General features: G+C 39.9%; 1 protein-coding gene across 1 annotated transcript in view; it reads right to left on the bottom strand.

Moving 5' to 3' along the window:
- Positions 1-3,480: 3,480 nt before the first annotated feature.
- Positions 3,481-18,144, bottom strand: part of LOC139420729 (POU domain, class 6, transcription factor 2-like) — a 115,169-nt gene continuing 100,505 nt past the window's right edge. Inside the window, exons 8-9 of the mRNA XM_071170959.1 lie at positions 9,379-9,547; positions 3,481-4,009 (exon numbers count right to left, since the gene is read on the bottom strand). Of these exons, the coding sequence (XP_071027060.1) occupies positions 3,481-4,009; positions 9,379-9,547 (698 nt within the window). The remainder of the gene's footprint in view (positions 4,010-9,378; positions 9,548-18,144) is intronic.

Below are 18,144 nucleotides of genomic sequence, written 5' to 3'. Positions count from 1 at the left end.
CCATACACAGGAAAAAAGGTAATTAAAAGGTTATATCGCTCGCTTGTTATATGGCACCCTAAATTCTATATGGAACCCCAATGAACCTTTTTTCCTTGAAGAAAAAGGGGTTCTACTTAATAGAACTTTTAGGGGGTGAGATATATGAAGCAAGCAATATAACCTTTTATTCTAAGAGTATATTGTACAAGATAAAATGCAGTTCTTACCAGATAATTATTTGGAAATGTCCTTTTGGTGCTTATAAGTCACCGAGAAATATCTTTAGATTCAAAATTCATTCTACATTTCAGAATAAACAAGACGATCCATTAATGTCTAACACGTGTTTATTATTAATTATGGTACAAATAAATGTGACAGATGTGAAGCTTTTTAGAAATACACAAAGCGCCGCTTAAATGACCAAACAGATATTGCTCTATAGATTAAGCACAGGTTTCAGTCTATAAAATGAAAAGCAACCTTTGCAGGTTCATCAGCTTTGGTTTCGAGGTCTTTCTTGAGTTATAACAATATTTCAAACCAGTTGGTGTATGAGTCTGTGTGGATATAATTTAAAAACATTTATCTTAATTATGATTATCTTTATTTTTTTTTACAGAATTGGGTACAATCATAAAGCCTTCTTTGCCCCCAATAAAATAGGGCACATCTTGGAGACTGAAACTGAGAAGTGTATGTAACATAGCCACAGAGAGAAAAAAGCTAAACAAGTAACAACAAACTCTAGTAAGTCCTATACATGTGACCCTGGAAACCACTTGGCAAAAGTAAATCGGGTGTCATCAGTTCAGAATCTCAGTTCAGACCCCCCCCCCCCCCCCTCCCCCATGAGAAGTGAACACTACTTTCAAACATACAGGAGTCATTTTTCTGTGTTTTTTTCTATGACGGTTTTTGCATGGCATTGCTCACAATGTACGGTGGGCAGTGGTGATGTCAAATTTAAAAGAACTGCTACTTATCTACTCATCGATTCTCTTTGTATTTCAAGATTGTCGGCGACATTAACCCATTTCTCTGTACAATGTGCATATAACTATAGAGCTTTGGTCCAGCATCAAAAGGTTACGTGAAGGTTTAACTCCGTCCGTTGTCTTTTTGTTTTTGGTTACAGCTTCATTGTTTAGCCTCAGTACTACCTGCCCATACAATACAGAAGCCGCATAATCACTTCTCTTACATGTTGGGATGAGGTGGGGTGAGAGACAGAGGGGGAACACACAAAAGTCTTTAAATTGAGTCAAATCACATATGACTTACAGTATATTATGATTGAACACCATTTAGTAATACTGACTTACAATATTACACTGTTAAAAACAACTTCCTGCTAAAAGTATTCAATCTTTGCTCAAGGTAGGCCTACAGTAAATAATAAAGGGTAAATGAACACGTAAGGGGGGGCTCCTATGTAGTGCCTCTCAAATCTCAGCCTTCTGTATACTCTCCTCAACTAATGTCTATTTCCGTATGTGTTTGTAAGTATTATCAAGTGCACTTTATGCTGCTAGGCAAGCAACAGCGTAAAGTGGGACTAAGTGTTCTACTTGAATCAAATTAGAACGTTTCGTATCAATGTGTAATCTTAAGAGTTCTGAAAAGTGGTTTTACATGTGTGTATCAGTTTGCAATACTCTTTATAGTTCAACACAGTGGCTGTAGGCCTATAGGTTATTAACACATCCGTGGTGTAACAATATGGATTCCTTAAATCCTCCATGTGGGCCCTGGTAATATTGAAGTACACCTATAGGAGGTGAGCTACATGTTGCGACGACACTCTGTTCATATCCAACATCTACACAGCAACAACACCCTCTGATTTGTTGGTTGAAATGAATATGGATTATGTCTTGCGAAGTGGCTACTTGGTTGTCTTGCATTTCACATGACTTTTCCCCAAAATACTTTTTGAATTAGGCTATACTGTCTGTCAAGGCTTCACTATAGAATCACTAAAATAAAAATAAACAAAACCGCAGCAGGATATTTTCACAAAAACATATTTGACACCTGAAGACAAAGGATTGAGCGATTAGAAAACGTTCAGATTGATAAGATTATAATGAGTTACTGAATGCTAAAGGGAAGTAATGCACATTTTGCTCTTAAAGGTCAAAATATTTGCTTAAAACCACTAACGTGTCATTTGTTCTCAGTGACAATGTACTCTAAAAAATATACATGTATTTAGGGATTTGGAACTTGGGGCTGCCTTTTGTGTTTTATGTTGTCTTGTTTCCAGATTTCTGTAAGTCCAACTTTGTTATAAGTGGTTCATCTCAAACATGCAGGAGCAATTCTTCAAATAGAAAAAACTAGACACACACTTCAGAAAGGGATGGGCAGAAAAGTCCTCACAGTAAAACACATGTTCTATATTGCAATATCAAAGGGTTGTGAACTAACAAAGAGTCATTTTTTGGAATCAAAATGCTATTTGGCATTCTGTTGGCCTTTGTGTAACTTAGTTGAGCCCAGTGTATGAAAGAAACTGTACAGTAAAAAGAACCAGAGAAAGGGAACTTAGGCACATAACAATAACTAAAACATGTTATTGGCCAAGGTAAAATGCCCCCTTGTTCTTGAGCTGAAGTAATGTGTTCTTTGGCTATCAGGCTTTGGCAACAGAATGAGATACAGTAGCTTCAGACATATCCACAATAGAGTCGGTGCACAGAGACAGAACCTATATGGTTAGGTACAGAGTATCCCCTCATTGTTTAGACAGCCTTCAGTTTATTACCCTTCCTCCAAAACATAGACAATCTCATAAAATCATTGATAAATACTTGTAAAAGTTGTACAAAGTTACACTGTGACTGAAAATAGCTGCAGATGAGAAAGTGTCTGAGACAAACAATATGCCATTGTTGAACAGCAAAGAAATGCATTTATATGACAAATTTGACATTGTGGTTTCAATTTAGTAGATATTTACATATAAACACGGGAGATAATGAAATTAAGTGAGACAAAGATTAAATGTACAGCCAAACTCACACACATATCTTAGATGTTCTTGCCAGTACAAATGTAAAAATTTAGAACACTTTTACACTTAAAAAATTATTCTTAGTATTCCGATGCAACAGACTTTGGTAAGTAGTTAGTGTTTTTGTCTTTGATTTTGGCATGATTGCTTTACTAAAATCTCCCTAATGGGAACCCAGATTTGGACAATATTCTGGTCAATGAGGCCAGAACTAGGACTCTTTGAAACAGCACACTCTAGGGTTTGTAATCTTTTTCTATCAAATACTAACATATTTATTTTTATTTGGGGATTTCGGCAAAGGTCAATAACTGTGGTAATCACACTGATAACACGTATTCTCGTTTGCAAACTTTCCTAACTGTCCTTTTCAGTTGACTCTATAAAAGGCCTGGAATGTTCTTTCATTCTTCTTCCCACTTTGGGTCATGATCCACCATGTTGTTTGGACTTTTCTCTTTATCTCTAGTTTTGGTCGTTCATTTTGGGATCTCATCCAGAGAATCACAGAGAGGGTCCATGGGCGCGGTCGGGCCGAGGTCCAGGTCCAGGTCCAGGTCACCGGGCTGTTTCAACCGCTTTATTGTGTTTTTCAACGCTTGCCTCTTGTTGCAGAACCAGACGCGGACCACCTCGCGGTCATAGTTCAGTTTCTCTGCTATCTCGGTCATTTCCTGTCCAGAGGGGTGCGTGTTCTTCTCGAAGTGGCTGTTTAGGATCTCCAGCGCTTGCGGGGTGAACGAGGTCCTCCGCTTGCGTTTTTTGGAGGGCTCGCTGCCAATAAACTCGGTCAGGTTCTGCATGCCGGACCGGTGGCGGGCCTCGGCCTCGGCCATCCAGCGCTCCAGAACGGGCTTAATCTTCTGGGCGCTTTTTGGGGTGATGTCCAACTTCTCAAACCTGGCAGGATATAAAAGGCCAGGGTTCAGTTTGCCTGTCAGACTGCTACCTATAGTGTTCTCTTGGGCTTCCTGTGGTAGGAAAAAGTGGCTTCTCAGGATGGTGTGTCTGGGGAGAATTGAGAGAGAAGAATCTTACTTAGGTGCCCTGCTGGGCCAAGGGATAACCTGCCTGCCTCAGTGAACTGGAAGGGCCTCCTCTCTCAGACAACTGCCACTGGGACAGAGACGCCCACCAGCCTTGGATACAGTCATGACAGATTGTAGCCAAAGTTGTAGCAATTGGAAGAGAGTGTTACATGTTATTGTTTTTCGCTTGTCTTGCATTTGGTTGTGATTCGCTGTCCCAGATAGGCAGTGTTGGAGTGAGGATACCCTGCCATTGGCTAAAAAAAAAGACTTCAGATAGAACCCCCCAAAAAAACAGAGCATCTGACTATCATGATCAAACACTGAGCTTTAGCAATGTAGATTACACACACACACTGATGTGAAATATAATCCACGTATTATATCACCAATCACAAAAAGGTAAAAAGGGGTTAACCAAAACAATGAATTGAACATTATTCCCATACCTTCCCTTGAAGTGATAAAATAAAATCTGTTTTTAATTCATATGGCCAAACAGGCAGCAGTGCATGCATCTACTAGATCTTCTCAGTCGCTTACACTCAATTTCTGTATCTGTGTTGAAACGTATCTATAGCACAACAGCAATGATCAAACGCTCATATGCAGTTACAGAACTGATCCCTTTCTTGCCTTTGTACCTGACTTGTATATCGTAGACCATACAAATGTCAACAATGAACACAAAACTCACTGTTGAGTGTTTTGTTCTCAGAAATGTTAACTCATTGTTTTCATCAGAAGAGAAATGTGTGCAACTGTGTTCACTTTCTGGCGTAAATAAATACTATTGCACAACATGTTAAACCCCCACATCAGTGTCAAACCATGTACAATATAGAGAATGATCTATGCAATGGGGACTGTCCACTTTTTATGATTTTTTTTAACAATATTGCAGACATGCAGAGATGCAGAGAATGAAGTTGGGTTACTTATAAGTCACTGTGGGTTACTCCTAAGTCATCATCTCCAATGTTGTGACCTTCGATGATAGAGCTTTGCTTTGGTGTAGATTGAGGCCTATACAGTATGCATTCAGACTGTATCAGTTGTGTTTCTCCATTGTATTCATCTTTCCCATTTCTATTGTGGATTGTGTTTCTGGAACCAATTGGGAAGTCTACAAAATGTGAGCAAACCAGCCTACTGTATGTATTGAATACATGGAATTGGATTGTGATGATATCGATGAATGAATCCTGCACAACGGGCTTATTATTGACTTTTTTCCATTTTTATCAGGAATAATATTTGATTTGATATGTATGAAATTGTTTGGCTCATAATTCTGCAATTTTTGACCATCATGATTTGGTGACTGTAAAGAAAATGTATTGATCAAAGTGGGATTTTTAAAAGACAGACTAACTTTCTGTTTTGTCTGCTTGGACTCGAGAGGATGAGTGTGGTTGTGTTAATCTTTTTGCAGGCAGTCGTGCTCTTTTGATGGATCTATTTGCAATGTGGACAGTATAGTAGAGTTTTAATGAATGTATTTATGTTTTCAGAAGGCAACTACATTTTGAAAACACATCTACTCTTTTGCAAAAGGCCACAGAGTTTTGTGTCTTGTGGATTCTGTTTTGAAAATAGTCATTAATCCAAAAAATGCTATGTAAGTGATTTGAGCAAGTGTAAATACATAACTGTAATTTCTTTACAAAAGCAGTATGAATTATTAATCCACATTCACATTTTTCAAACTTTTCTCCTGCCTCAAGTTCTCTTGTATATTTAATATGAATACATTTCCCTTCAGAGTTTATGGATGCATGAAGCATAAGTCATTATTTGAATTGAATGTATTGTGCACTTTAGTGCGTTTGAAAAGTACCTTCAATAGCTCAAGACTATAGTTACAACATTTTGACAGAGTTCCTGAGTCACGAACAGTAGCTGAATTATGCCTTGCTGAATCAGTTTAATCTCAACAAATAGTTGATACTACTGTCCTATTAGAACATTTTCAGGAGTATCTGTACTGTAGCTCTGTGTACTCTGAACCTGTCAGTTGCAGAGTTCTGTGAGACAAGCACAGAGATGACTTTTGGCTTTCACATGATGAAAGAAGATGGACCTGGGCTAAAGTTGCTGGGTTTTTCTCATGCTGTATAATAATGGGGTCAGTGTCAGAGTGTGGTTTGAGCTGCCTGCCCTCTAACGAGAGTCCAGACATCTGTCCAGGTGTTCGGGAGCGAGCAGCTGAGCGAAAAAGGTGATCCCCCTTTAAAACAACAGCCGTTCCTGTCCAGGCCTCTTCTAAGACCTTGACCGAACATGGATGTCTTTGATAGAATCTTCCTGGCAGGCAGGTGAGGAGAGCCTTAGAGCTGGGGGAAAGGACCCCTCTCACACAAACAAAATGAAAGACATTTCTTAGTGGCAAGTCGGCTTGTTATACAGAACAGTAGGGAAGTGATGCTGCCCTAGCTTACTGAAGAAGGACCCTGCCTGTTGTTTCCTGTTTCCCCTCTCTGATTGTTGGTGCAGCTCTGCTTGTCGACGGCCATTATTGTTTTTAACCACCTTTTCAACAGCGGACGGTTATATACTGCAGGGAATACTTTAGTAAATATGAGGAGTCGGTAGAGACAGGACATTTCATGGATCAACAGGAACCAAATGCACTAAAATGAGTTGGGAGCTGCTCGGCTGGCTCCCCACTGGTTCAGAACCACCAGGGGAAAATAAAAACATACCTCTACCTTTTTTACCCCCATTGTCTCTCTCTCTTAACGGTCTTAAAAGTACCTTTTTTCAAGCCATGCACAAACATCGGCTAAGTGTAGCCCAAAATGAAGGTTTGCATATGATTATGGCTAAGAGTGGGTCTTTGACTGAGTGGAGGCTCTATGACTTACAGAATACAAGGGGCAGATCAGTATCCCATCTTTCAGATATTAACCCAGGAGCAGGTCGAGACAGAAGTGGATGTGATGAAATAGACATATCGAGGACGTGCGTGAACTGCTACATTGATGCGCAAATTAGAGACAACCGTTTCTTGTCACGAGATGTGAATCGTTGATGTGGACGGGCTGTGTTCTAGTGTGAAGGAAGGCCGTAAACGCATGCAGCTTAAACATGCATGCAGCGCCATGATTCCCCTTCAAGAATTACACCAGCAATGAGTAGTTAAGACAACACTGTGCACCTATGCATTCTGAGCAGCATTCACATCGAGAGCACCGTGAATCTTTGGACATGTACTGTCATTTTATTGAGGTGGATTCAAACTTCATGCATTTTTTTCTGCAATAAGATGTGTCCTCCATTTGATGAAAGAATCAATGCCATCAATCATAATCTGCAACATGATCTATACATAACTGATACAATAGAATAATAGTTTTGTGTTTAACCCATAAATATGACATGCAGCAATATGATATATTGCATGTACCAAGCACTCTATCATAACCAAACCCATCCAAACCCATTGGTCTGATGATGTACTTATGGGATGTTTGTTCCCCCTGTGATAAGCTAATAAGGCTTTTTTAACAAAGGGAGCAATGGAATCAGACAAGATGGAACCATCTGTCACTGCCTGTTCCAGTGATATCGGACAACAACATGCCCCTGAGCTAGCATGCGGTCCCCTCTTCTCCCCCAACTTCCATGTCTCTGTTGATGTTAACTAAACTAAAGCATGTGAAGACTGCCTCTCTACTTAAAACATAGAAGATGCTTGTCATGTCCAATGTCATACAAGCAACAAAAAAATACTATCTTACCGACATAAATGAACCCTCAAGGACATATTACCTGTTTATTTATTTTAAGCTAATGGCTTTTAATGTATGTTATAAATATCTGAATTATGGATGCTTGTAAATATTTCATGTGTGATTTTTTAAAAAGACTTTAAACATTAGTTTGAAAGGGCTGTCCATCATAAGAACCCTGCTCCCCCCCAGTTTCAGATTATATCGGCCGTTTGATGTTGATGTGATGAAACTTTTAAAAGCCCATTGCACCAATATGTCACAGAAGCAGGGCAGGTCATCAGCAAAGCACATGTATTTCAGAAACACATTATAAATGAATACAGGAATAAGACGGGGTACAGTGCTGATAACTGTTGACAGTGAAGCATGCAACTATGGTAAGGCACAATACTATGGGTAGAGTACAAAGAAAAGGGAACACGAAATTAGCCACAGTAAGGTCACGGACAAATGCCAGAATTAAAGAAAACAACATGATTATGATATTGTTAAAACGATTGCCTTTGCGTGTAGTCCTCTGTTGCTCAGTTGGTAAAGCATGGTGTTTGCCATGCCAGGATAGTGGGTTCTATTCCCGGGACTACCCATACATAAAATGTATGCACGCTTGACTGTAAGTCGCTTTGGGTAAAAGTCTCTGCTAAAAAGAACACGTAATGTGTTTGGTGAGAGAAAAAAACATAAAGTATCATACTTTTTGATCATGTGAAACTCTTTGGGTTAATATAATGTTACCCACCCTATGTGCCTTTGTCTGATTAGAGATACTGTAGGTGTATTTTCAAAGGGGTCTATTTCATTTGCACTAAAGTCAACCAGGTGGAGGGAAAAGCATAAAAAAGGAAGAGATTGACTCGTAACACTACATGTCTGATTATCTAATGAATAGGTAATGCAGCTGTTTATGACTAAACGCATGTGCCTGCGGGACTGTAGAACATGACAATCTTATTAACAGACCGGTTCTTGACAGGTTCTCTGAAGCCCAATGTAGAGGGAACAGCAAAAGGCCTTAGTAATTATTAAATGCTTTAAGTGCTTCGTGTAATACTCTAGGTAATGTATTTTGCATAAGTTACAGCGCGCTCTTGTGTGAGAGGAGAGAAAGAAGAATTGACATGAGAGCTTAATTTGACTGGATGGTCTTCAATTATGTATTCATTTTAATATCTTAATGATGTCTGCCTAAATATGAGATGAAATATGGATGTGAGTCATCATGGACACCGGACGATTATGTGCATTCTCATGTACAGCAGTGCTGAGTGCCTTCGTCTACTGTAGCTACTACTGCATACTGACCGGAGTGGAGCAAGAGGGCCAGTTGAACTACAGAGAAATGATTGTCCACCATTCAGATATGAAATGGTATAAGATGTTGTACATGAATGACATACATATTTCCATAACACTGGTAATATATTGTATTTATTTGTCATTTTAACACCACAATGAGTTAGTCAACTTAAATTCTGCACTGCAGTAAATAAAAAACCATTTATCACTTGATGGGAAGGATAGGAATATTCCAGAAGACACCACAATCAACAGATCTATGGTCAAATATAGCATGCTTTGATGTAAATCACATGGCACCCCAAGTCTTCCTTACCTGCAGATGGCAGACTGACTATAGGCTGGGCCCTCGGCCGCGCTGAGCGCCTGTCCCACCTGAGTCTGGGTCAGGCCAAGGGACAAGCGACGGATCTTGAATGCTTTGGCAAACTCCCGAATCTCCTCCAGGTTGACCCCATCCACCTCGCTGGGAGTCATCTGGGGGTCTACAAATACAACACAGAAGGAGTGGCTCAAAAAAACGAGGAGGACCAAGGCACTTTTCATATAGTTTAAAGGAAAAGCTGCACACTAGTAGCTCTGATGCAATTATTTATTCACCAACGTTTCAACAGCAAGCTGTCTTCGTCAGGGTTTCTCTTCATAGAGTTAAAATGCCTTTATTGTGATGGCCTGTTCAATAGAACAACATCTCAAAAGCTCTTTGTCAGGGATTGCAGAGTGAGGCAGGTTTCCGTTACCTGAATAGTACTGTTAAACACACTGGATATAAGGAATGTAGCTCATTACAGTATATACATTCCAATATAATGGGACCATGCTGCTCTCTGTTGACGAGCAACGAGTAGCTTTAGAAAATACATTATGCAATGTATCTTCAATTAGCAGTGATTCTCATTTTGGTGCTTCTCTGCCTCTCTCGTTGATAATAGCAGTCTCTGTACAGTATGTGCGGTATCAATGGTAGTGAGAGTGAAAGGCTGGCTTTGCATTTAACACTAAATTGGAAAATGTTCCTCCTTCAATCTTCCATATAAAAGCTCATACAACATACTCCGTGGCATAAAGCCATTTAATAAGTTAGTCTACGGTGTCCAATTGCCATTCTCGGCATTCATTCTGTTTCATGCAAACAGCTTTATAACCCACTCTCCCTGCTTTTATAATACAAGATAAGGTCTGTGGAATGTTTATTAGAGAACCATTCCTATTCATGTGTCCCTCCTTTGGGTTAGTCAATTGAGGTCTCCACAGAAAGATTGTGCTGCTGTGCACTGCACAACTCAAGTGTTGACAGATGACAAAAAACTCCTCTGTGTAGAATTCACTTTATAGGAATGTTTTTGTAAATTGCTGCTTTGCAGACCCCCATATACACTGAGTGTACAAAACATTAATAACACCTTCCTAATATTGAGTTGCACCCCCTTTTGCCCTCAGAACAGCCTCAGTTCGTCGGGGGCAGGGACTCTACAAGTGTTCCTGCAACATGCTGGCCCATGTTGACTCCAATGCTTCCCACAGTTGTGTCAAGTTGGCTGACTGTCCTATGGATGGTGCACCATTCTTGATGCACATGGGAAACTGTTGAGTGTGAAAAACGTAGGAACGTGGAAGTTCTTGACATAAACCAATGCGCCTGGCTAGGGCTGTGGCGGTCATGAAATTTTGAGAATTTACCAGCATTTGTAACATGAGTCTGATAATTATCTGTACAAAACAGTTAATCTGTAATAATACTTTTGGAATATAAAAAATACTAGTTTGATATATGTTTTGAAAACTGAAATGGTCTACTAATTCCTTTTCAGTAGACACTCTTATCCAGAGCAACTTACAGTAGTGAGTGTATATATATTTATACTGGTCCCTCGTGAGAATCGAACCCACAACCCTATAAGCACCATGCTCTACCAACTGAGCCACATCATCACATCACCTCAACACAAACTCCTTGATGTCTCAATGTATTTGATTACTGTACAGTGCATTGTTTTTCTTCATGGTGAATGAAAGTCTACAGGTACAAACCTAGATGACCAGCTAATGTACAATACAGTAACTGCACAAAAAGTGGTTTGTTGTCCATGCTATTTGATCAAGAAAAATATTGAATTTGATGTGGATGTTTTGTGTCTTTGCCCATAACTAATTCATTGTTTGAGGACAGGGTTTTGTTCTTTCTAGATTCCATTAGAATGACAATCACAGAGAAAGGGACAGGGAAACAACTCTTATAATTCCAATGATTGAATCCTGCAACTGTCACACCCTGACAGTGGCGACTCGTCATTCAGGGCGACCACCAGGTGTCTCACATTTTCCCCCCATTATCCCCTGTGTATTTATACCTGTGTTTTCTGTTTGTTTGTTGCTAGTTCGTCTTGTCTTGTTCAGGTCATACTAGCGTGTTTCCCGTTTTTACCTGTTTTCAAGTTTTGTTTTCTAGTCTTCTCGGTTCTGACCTTTCTGCCTGTCCGGACCCTGATTCTGCCTGCCATTCTGTACCTGCCCGACTGACCTGGTTTACAAACCCCTGCCTGCCCTTTGCCTGCCCCCCATGTAACAACAAATACCTGAGATTCGAACGATCTGCCTCTTGCGTCTGCCTGCATCTTGTGTCTGCATCTGAGTCGAGATAGCAACATACTCTTGTTAATTATACAAAATGTTTTGCCAAAGCGGAGATGCTGAAACAAAATGTTGCCTGCGCTACAGACGTAGCTACAGAAATGTGCCCTACTTTTGTGATTTTTTTTCTCTTTAAAAAAAGAATGTATATTTACATTTTATTCAGATTTTTCAGAACTCCTACTGCCCGTGGCTCTGCATGAAATGGAAGCACTCTTTTCTGTTTTTTGTGCAGGCTGCACACACTTCATCAGTTTTTCCATTCATAATTTGACAAGCACTTTATAATATGCTCATGCAGTGCTCTCAATTTAATCTGGTCTTTACTTATAGCCTACTAATGTATGTGGAGAATTTTAAAAAGTCTGCACTGGAATAGCGAATGGAGGTTACCTGCAGTTACGTTTTTATATGCCAGGAAGGCTACACCGTTCGTGAGCAATAAATATAGCAGCACGAGAAAGCTGGGATCTGCTTTTATTATATAGTGGCCAGTCAAAACTTGGTTTCCAAACGCGATTGCGCAATGTCTGGGCTTATGAATTGAAATACATTTGCCAAAGTTATAGAATTACTGCTGTCTGTTCAGAAAGAAATTACATAATTCAGAATAGCCTACTACAACATGAGTAGGCCTGTAATTTAGCCGTATGGGCTCAATAGCGTCATTAGAAATAGCTTAGCTGTGGATTGTGTAGCCCAATATGAAGGCATAGCCTACAGTCAGGAACGTGCTGCAAATCTGTCGGTGAACAGCATGCAGACAAAACACGTGCTGCAAATCTGTCGGTGAACAGCATGCAGACAAAACACGTGCTGCAAATCTGTCGGTGAACAGCATGCAGACAAAACACACCTTTTGCAATATTTCAAATACAATCGCCGGAAAACACAGGTTGCTAAGCAAATGGCTCCTGCTGAAAAGAAAAGCAACTAATCCGTATACTATAGGCTACGGAAATATTTGATCAACTTCCAAATATTGTTTTACAAACTAAAACAAGAGCGAGATAGGCTTTTGGCACGAACACGTCGGCCATTACCTAACAATGACCTGCGCATCATTGGGTGAGTCAGTGAAACTGGAAAGCATTTTTAGGACCATAATTTCCTCCTCATATGGTAGCCTACAATATGTGTCTACACACACACACACACACACACACACACACACACACACACACACACACACACACACACACACACACACACACACACACACACACACACACACACACACACACACACACACACACACACACACACACACACACACACACAGTGAGGTATTAAAAGAGATTCTGCCAGTCTTTAGTCTCATGAAATGTTTGATTTGATTTTAGAGCGCTGAGTACCGGTCCATTAGCAGGCTTTGGTAGGCTACTAATGACCATCAGAGGCATCAAAGCACACTTTTGACGAAGCCTAGTTACAGTGACTCAATGGTCACATGGTGTTTGACTGCGGTCATGTCTCCTGACTGTCAGTGTGGGTGAAATACGGTCTCCTTAACAGCCCCCACGCTGGCACCTACTACCATACCCCATTCAAAAGGCATTTACATATTTTTGTCTTGCCCATTCACCCTCTGAATGGCACACATACACAATCCATGTCTCAATTGTCTCAAAGCTTAAAAACCCTTCTCCATCTACACTGATTGAAGTGGATTTAACATCCAAGGTGACATCAATAAGGGATCGTAGCTTACATCTGGATTCACCTGGTCAGTCTGTCATGGAAAGAGTAGGTGTTAATAATGTTTTGCACACTCAGTGTAAGTGACTTTAGGAAACTTTTTTTCCCCCCAGAGCATTTGAAGAATTTCATAGCTAATAAAAAGTGATTTCACATTGTACACATTGTGCCCTGGCATACTGCTTACTAAAGCAAGGTTTGTGCCGGTGAATTATTCATCTTGGTCATTATCAATTAATTATTAAAGGAATCCTCCAAGCGTGTTTAAAGAAAAATCTATTGAGCTGTCATCTTGCCGTGAGGCCTCATAAGAGTGGGGCTTCCGTGCTTCTACAGCGGCCGAGCTCCAGACGTGTGAACATTTGGAGACCTACGTAGTGCAATACTTTTGACCAGGGCCCATAGTATATATATTTTTTTACTTAATGGCTGGGGTTCATCTGGTCAAAAGTAGTGCACTATATAGGGAATAGGGTGCCATTTGGGACGCGGGCCCTTTCTGTCATAAAACAACAGAGCTAGAGCGGTGTTTGTCAGACCGGGGCCCATGTCCACAAAGCATCTCAGAAAAGGTCTTAGGAATCCTGTTAAAACCTGTTTCAAGACCAAAAAAACTACTAGCTAGGAGTACGGGTTAGGACAACGCTAATTTTATTCAACTTTTATTTTGGGGTAACCCATTGAGACCAGGGTCTCATTTACAATGGTGCCCTGAGGACAACAATACAAATTCAAAATGATCAATACAGATGAAATAAATACAAATGACATAATCAACGATATAGCTTCAAACACCACAAATACAATTATTGACCAATTCTCATTAAATTCATTCAACATAAAGACCTAAAATGCACTAGAGGCACCAGAGAGTCAAGATGTAGGGAGTTTGGTAGGCTATACCAAAAATAGGGATCACTAAAACTGAAGGCGGATTTACCTAGATCGGTGTGTACTAGTGGAACCTCGAGAGGTAACCATCTCTGTGAATGGGTTTGGTTTTAATATATTCACATTTTAACAGTGCAGTGAGGTAGGTCGGAAGCTTGTGTAGTAAAGCTATGTAAACAAAAAGGGAGTAATGAGGACCAGCCAATCTTTTGATACAAATTAAATCATATTTTGTCACGTGCCGAATACAACATCTCAACATCAACAGTGAAGAGGCGATTCCGGGATGCTGGCCTCCTAGGCAGAGTTGCAAAGAAAAAGGCATATCTCAGACTGGCCAATAAAAAGAAAAGATTAAGATGGGAAAAAGAACAGACACTGGACAGAGGAACTCTGCCTAGAAGGCCAGCATCCCGGAGTCGCCTCTTCACTGTTGACGTTGAAACTGGTGTTTTGCGGGTACTATTTAATAATGAAGCTGCAAGTTGAGGACTTGTGAAGCGTCTGTTTCTCAAACTAGACATTCTAATGTACTTGTCCTCTTGCTCAGTTGTGCACCGGGGCCTCCCACTCCCCTTTCTATTCTGGTTAGAGACAGTTTTCGCTGTCCTGTGAAGGGAGTAGTACACAATGTTGTACGAGATCTTCAGTTTCTTGACAATTTCACGCATGGAATAGCCGTCATTTCTCAGAACAAGAATAGACTGACACATTTCAGAAGAAAGTTATTTGTTTCTGGCCATTTAGAGCCTGTAATCGAACCCACAAATGCTGATGCTCCAGATACTCAACTTGCCTGAAGAAGGCCAGTTTTATTGCTTCTTTAATCAGAACAACAGTTTTCAGCTATGCTAATTTAATTGCAAAAGTGTTTGCTAATGATCAATTGGCCTTTTAAAATGATAAACTTGGATTAGCTAACACAACGTGCCATTGGAACACAGGAGTGATGGTTGCTGATAATTGGCCCCTCCATAAAAAATCTGCCTTTTCCAGCTACAATAGTCATTTACAACATTAACAATGTCTACACTGTATTTCGGATCAATTTGATGTTATTTCAATGGACCAATCTTTTTGTTGATTTTCTTTCAAAAACAAGGACATTTCTAAGGGACCCCAAACTTTTGATCGGTAGTGCATATATATTATTTATATAAATAGTAAAAAGGACAGGTCCCAAAATCAACCTTTAGTAATATCGAGGTAACTTGACACCATCAAAAAGCACACTGTGTTCTGTCGGACAGTTCCCAAACCACTTGTATGACACCTGGTCGAGCGCAATTTCAGACAACCTTTGAATGAGTAGGGGATGGTGGACAGAATCAAAGGCCTAGAATAGGTCTATAAATACTGCAGCACAGTGATTCCTATGATCTAAGCAATTCAATGTATAATTTAAGATAAGCGTAGCTGCTGAAACAGTGCTATTTCCAGGCCTAAAACCAGACTGGTACACATTAAGAGTATAATTTGAAGTTTAAAAAGTTCTTAGCTGAGAGTTTGTGATATTCTAATATTTTTGCAAGACCGTTTAGAAATTGGGCAGTAGTTATCTAGGTCAGAAGGATCTCCACCTTTGTAAAGGGGGAGGACGTGCGCCGCCTTCCTGATCTTAGGGATAGCACCAAAGGCAACTGTTAAATAACACATTTGGGTCAAAGGTTCTATAATTAGGGGGACAGAAAGCTACTGTAGAAATAGATCAAGCGAATCAGCTCCTGTGGATTTGGTTACATCAATTTTTTTGCAAGGCACTTAATAATTAATTGACTTAAAATGGTTCAAATTAAGAAAAAAGAAGTGAGTGCCTGGAAGTGCATCATTCTCTGCTATCTGTTTAGAGGTGAATAAAGGACTCCCTCTACTGGAAGTTGAGGTCTTTCAGAAACCATTATTTCAAATAGATGGCCAGCAGAGACAAAATGGTTATTAAAAGCACCACAAATGTATTTTTTTTGTCTGTTATGGGACCAGAGGCTGTCATAACCTGCTCAGGCAATGAGGGGCAGAGATTCTCAAAGATTTGACACTTTCAAAATTGTAGCTGGATTTCTAACACTCTCTGATACACAATGCAATAAGTATGTTGACTTTGCTTTTCTAACCAGAGTAAATACATTTCTCAAATGTCTGAAGGACTGCCAGTCAGAGGTAGAATCAGTCAATCGAACCATAGCCCAAGCTAAGTTTTCTTTCATAAAATCTTTCAGACAATTCATGCGTGAACCATGGGTTAGATCTGTCCTTTACCCTTAATCTCTTATATGGGGCATGCTTCTCTGAAATAGAGTATTGTGTATGTTAAGACACTGCTTTTTAACAACTATTAGAATTGAAAAAAAAGGTTACACATGCCAACTTATTAGGCAAGAATTAAAAGTAGGTAAAGTGATTGTGTCAGGCGAAAATTATAATCAAAGTTTTACCATTGCAACATTTGATATACAGTCATATTCACTGTGGTTGTCGAGCATGCTATAGAGTTCACAGCTGGTAATGCCTCATCACCAGTGGCAATTTTAGCATGTACATTTTGGTGGGGGAAACAATTTTTTTCCCCTTGATGCATGCCAGCAAAGCCACTACACAAAAGAACACTGAACTATGCATTAATTACACTACAACGATGACAAACGGTGCCCACAAACAGTTAGGGCCTACATAAAGCTGTCCCAACAGCGGAGCTTTCTTTTCAGCACCATGGAGTGAATCCTTACCAACGCTACACCTGGCTATCAGCAGAGCTTCATCTGGCAGCGAAACAGTTCATTCAGCCATTTACTGCCTTTTTAGAAACCATAGCTGATACGGCTGAGTTGCTTAAATAAATATGGTTTCTACTGACTTGTGGAGTTGCGTAACTAGAAAAATAAATGCATTCTCATTCAATAATAACGAATCCCGACATGAGTTTGACTTCTGAACCATACACAAACATTATTACATTTATGTTCCGTAGATTCATAATGTTTATTCATATATCATTAACACTTAGCTCTAAGTATAAGCAATTGCAAGCAAACAGGCTGCGACGAGGTAGGCCTTCGCTCAGCACTTTCAAAATGGACATGGACAGAAATTTAGATTGGTGTTAGTTCAGATAAATTCAGCAAGATGTTAGGGCGTTAACTTTACACTTCTTTAAGGCACCACAGAGAGAGAGAGACTACAATTATGAATAAGATACTAATGAGATAGACCTATATAAGCAATATAACAATTGAGGTGTAGAAAGTATGGCATAAGGGAATGATGAGCAGATAAGAGGCAATTTAGAATTAAGATATTAATGAGTGAGCTCAGACGGACGATATGCCTATTTGTTCAGCACTTTTTAAATGGCCAGCAACAGAATTCAGAACATGGGCCGTTCTTACAGTATTCTCCCTGTACACCAAGTCAGACATGTAGGATTAATAACAGGCATATAAGCAGACAATGAAAGCTTCTACAATATTCGATAATGACATTTCTCTAGAACTGACTATAGGCTACATGAGCACCACACAGTCAGAACAGTATAAGTTAAGTTCTGAGGGGGAGAAGGAACAATTTCTTAGGATGAGACATGTTCTACTAACAGCTTACAACACAACATACACTTAGTATTACTTTTCTAGCTATAATATACATACAGTGGCCTCGGAAAGTATGACAGCCTGCTTGGAATTTGCCAAAATGCACCAGATTCCAAATTGTAACAAGATTCTCTGGTGTGATGAAACCAGGGTTGAACTTGTTGGCCTGAATGCCAAGCGTCACGTCTGGAGGAAACCTGGCACCATCCCTACGGTGAAGCATGGTGGTGGCAGCTTCATTGTGTTGGGATTATTTTATGTGGCATGTACTGGGAGAC

Source organism: Oncorhynchus clarkii, chromosome 11 (genome assembly GCF_045791955.1).
Source record: "Oncorhynchus clarkii lewisi isolate Uvic-CL-2024 chromosome 11, UVic_Ocla_1.0, whole genome shotgun sequence".
Classification (NCBI taxonomy): Eukaryota; Metazoa; Chordata; class Actinopteri; order Salmoniformes; family Salmonidae; genus Oncorhynchus; species Oncorhynchus clarkii.
The sequence above is the reverse complement of the archived record's forward strand: the minus strand, read 5'-3'. Positions and strand labels throughout refer to the sequence as shown.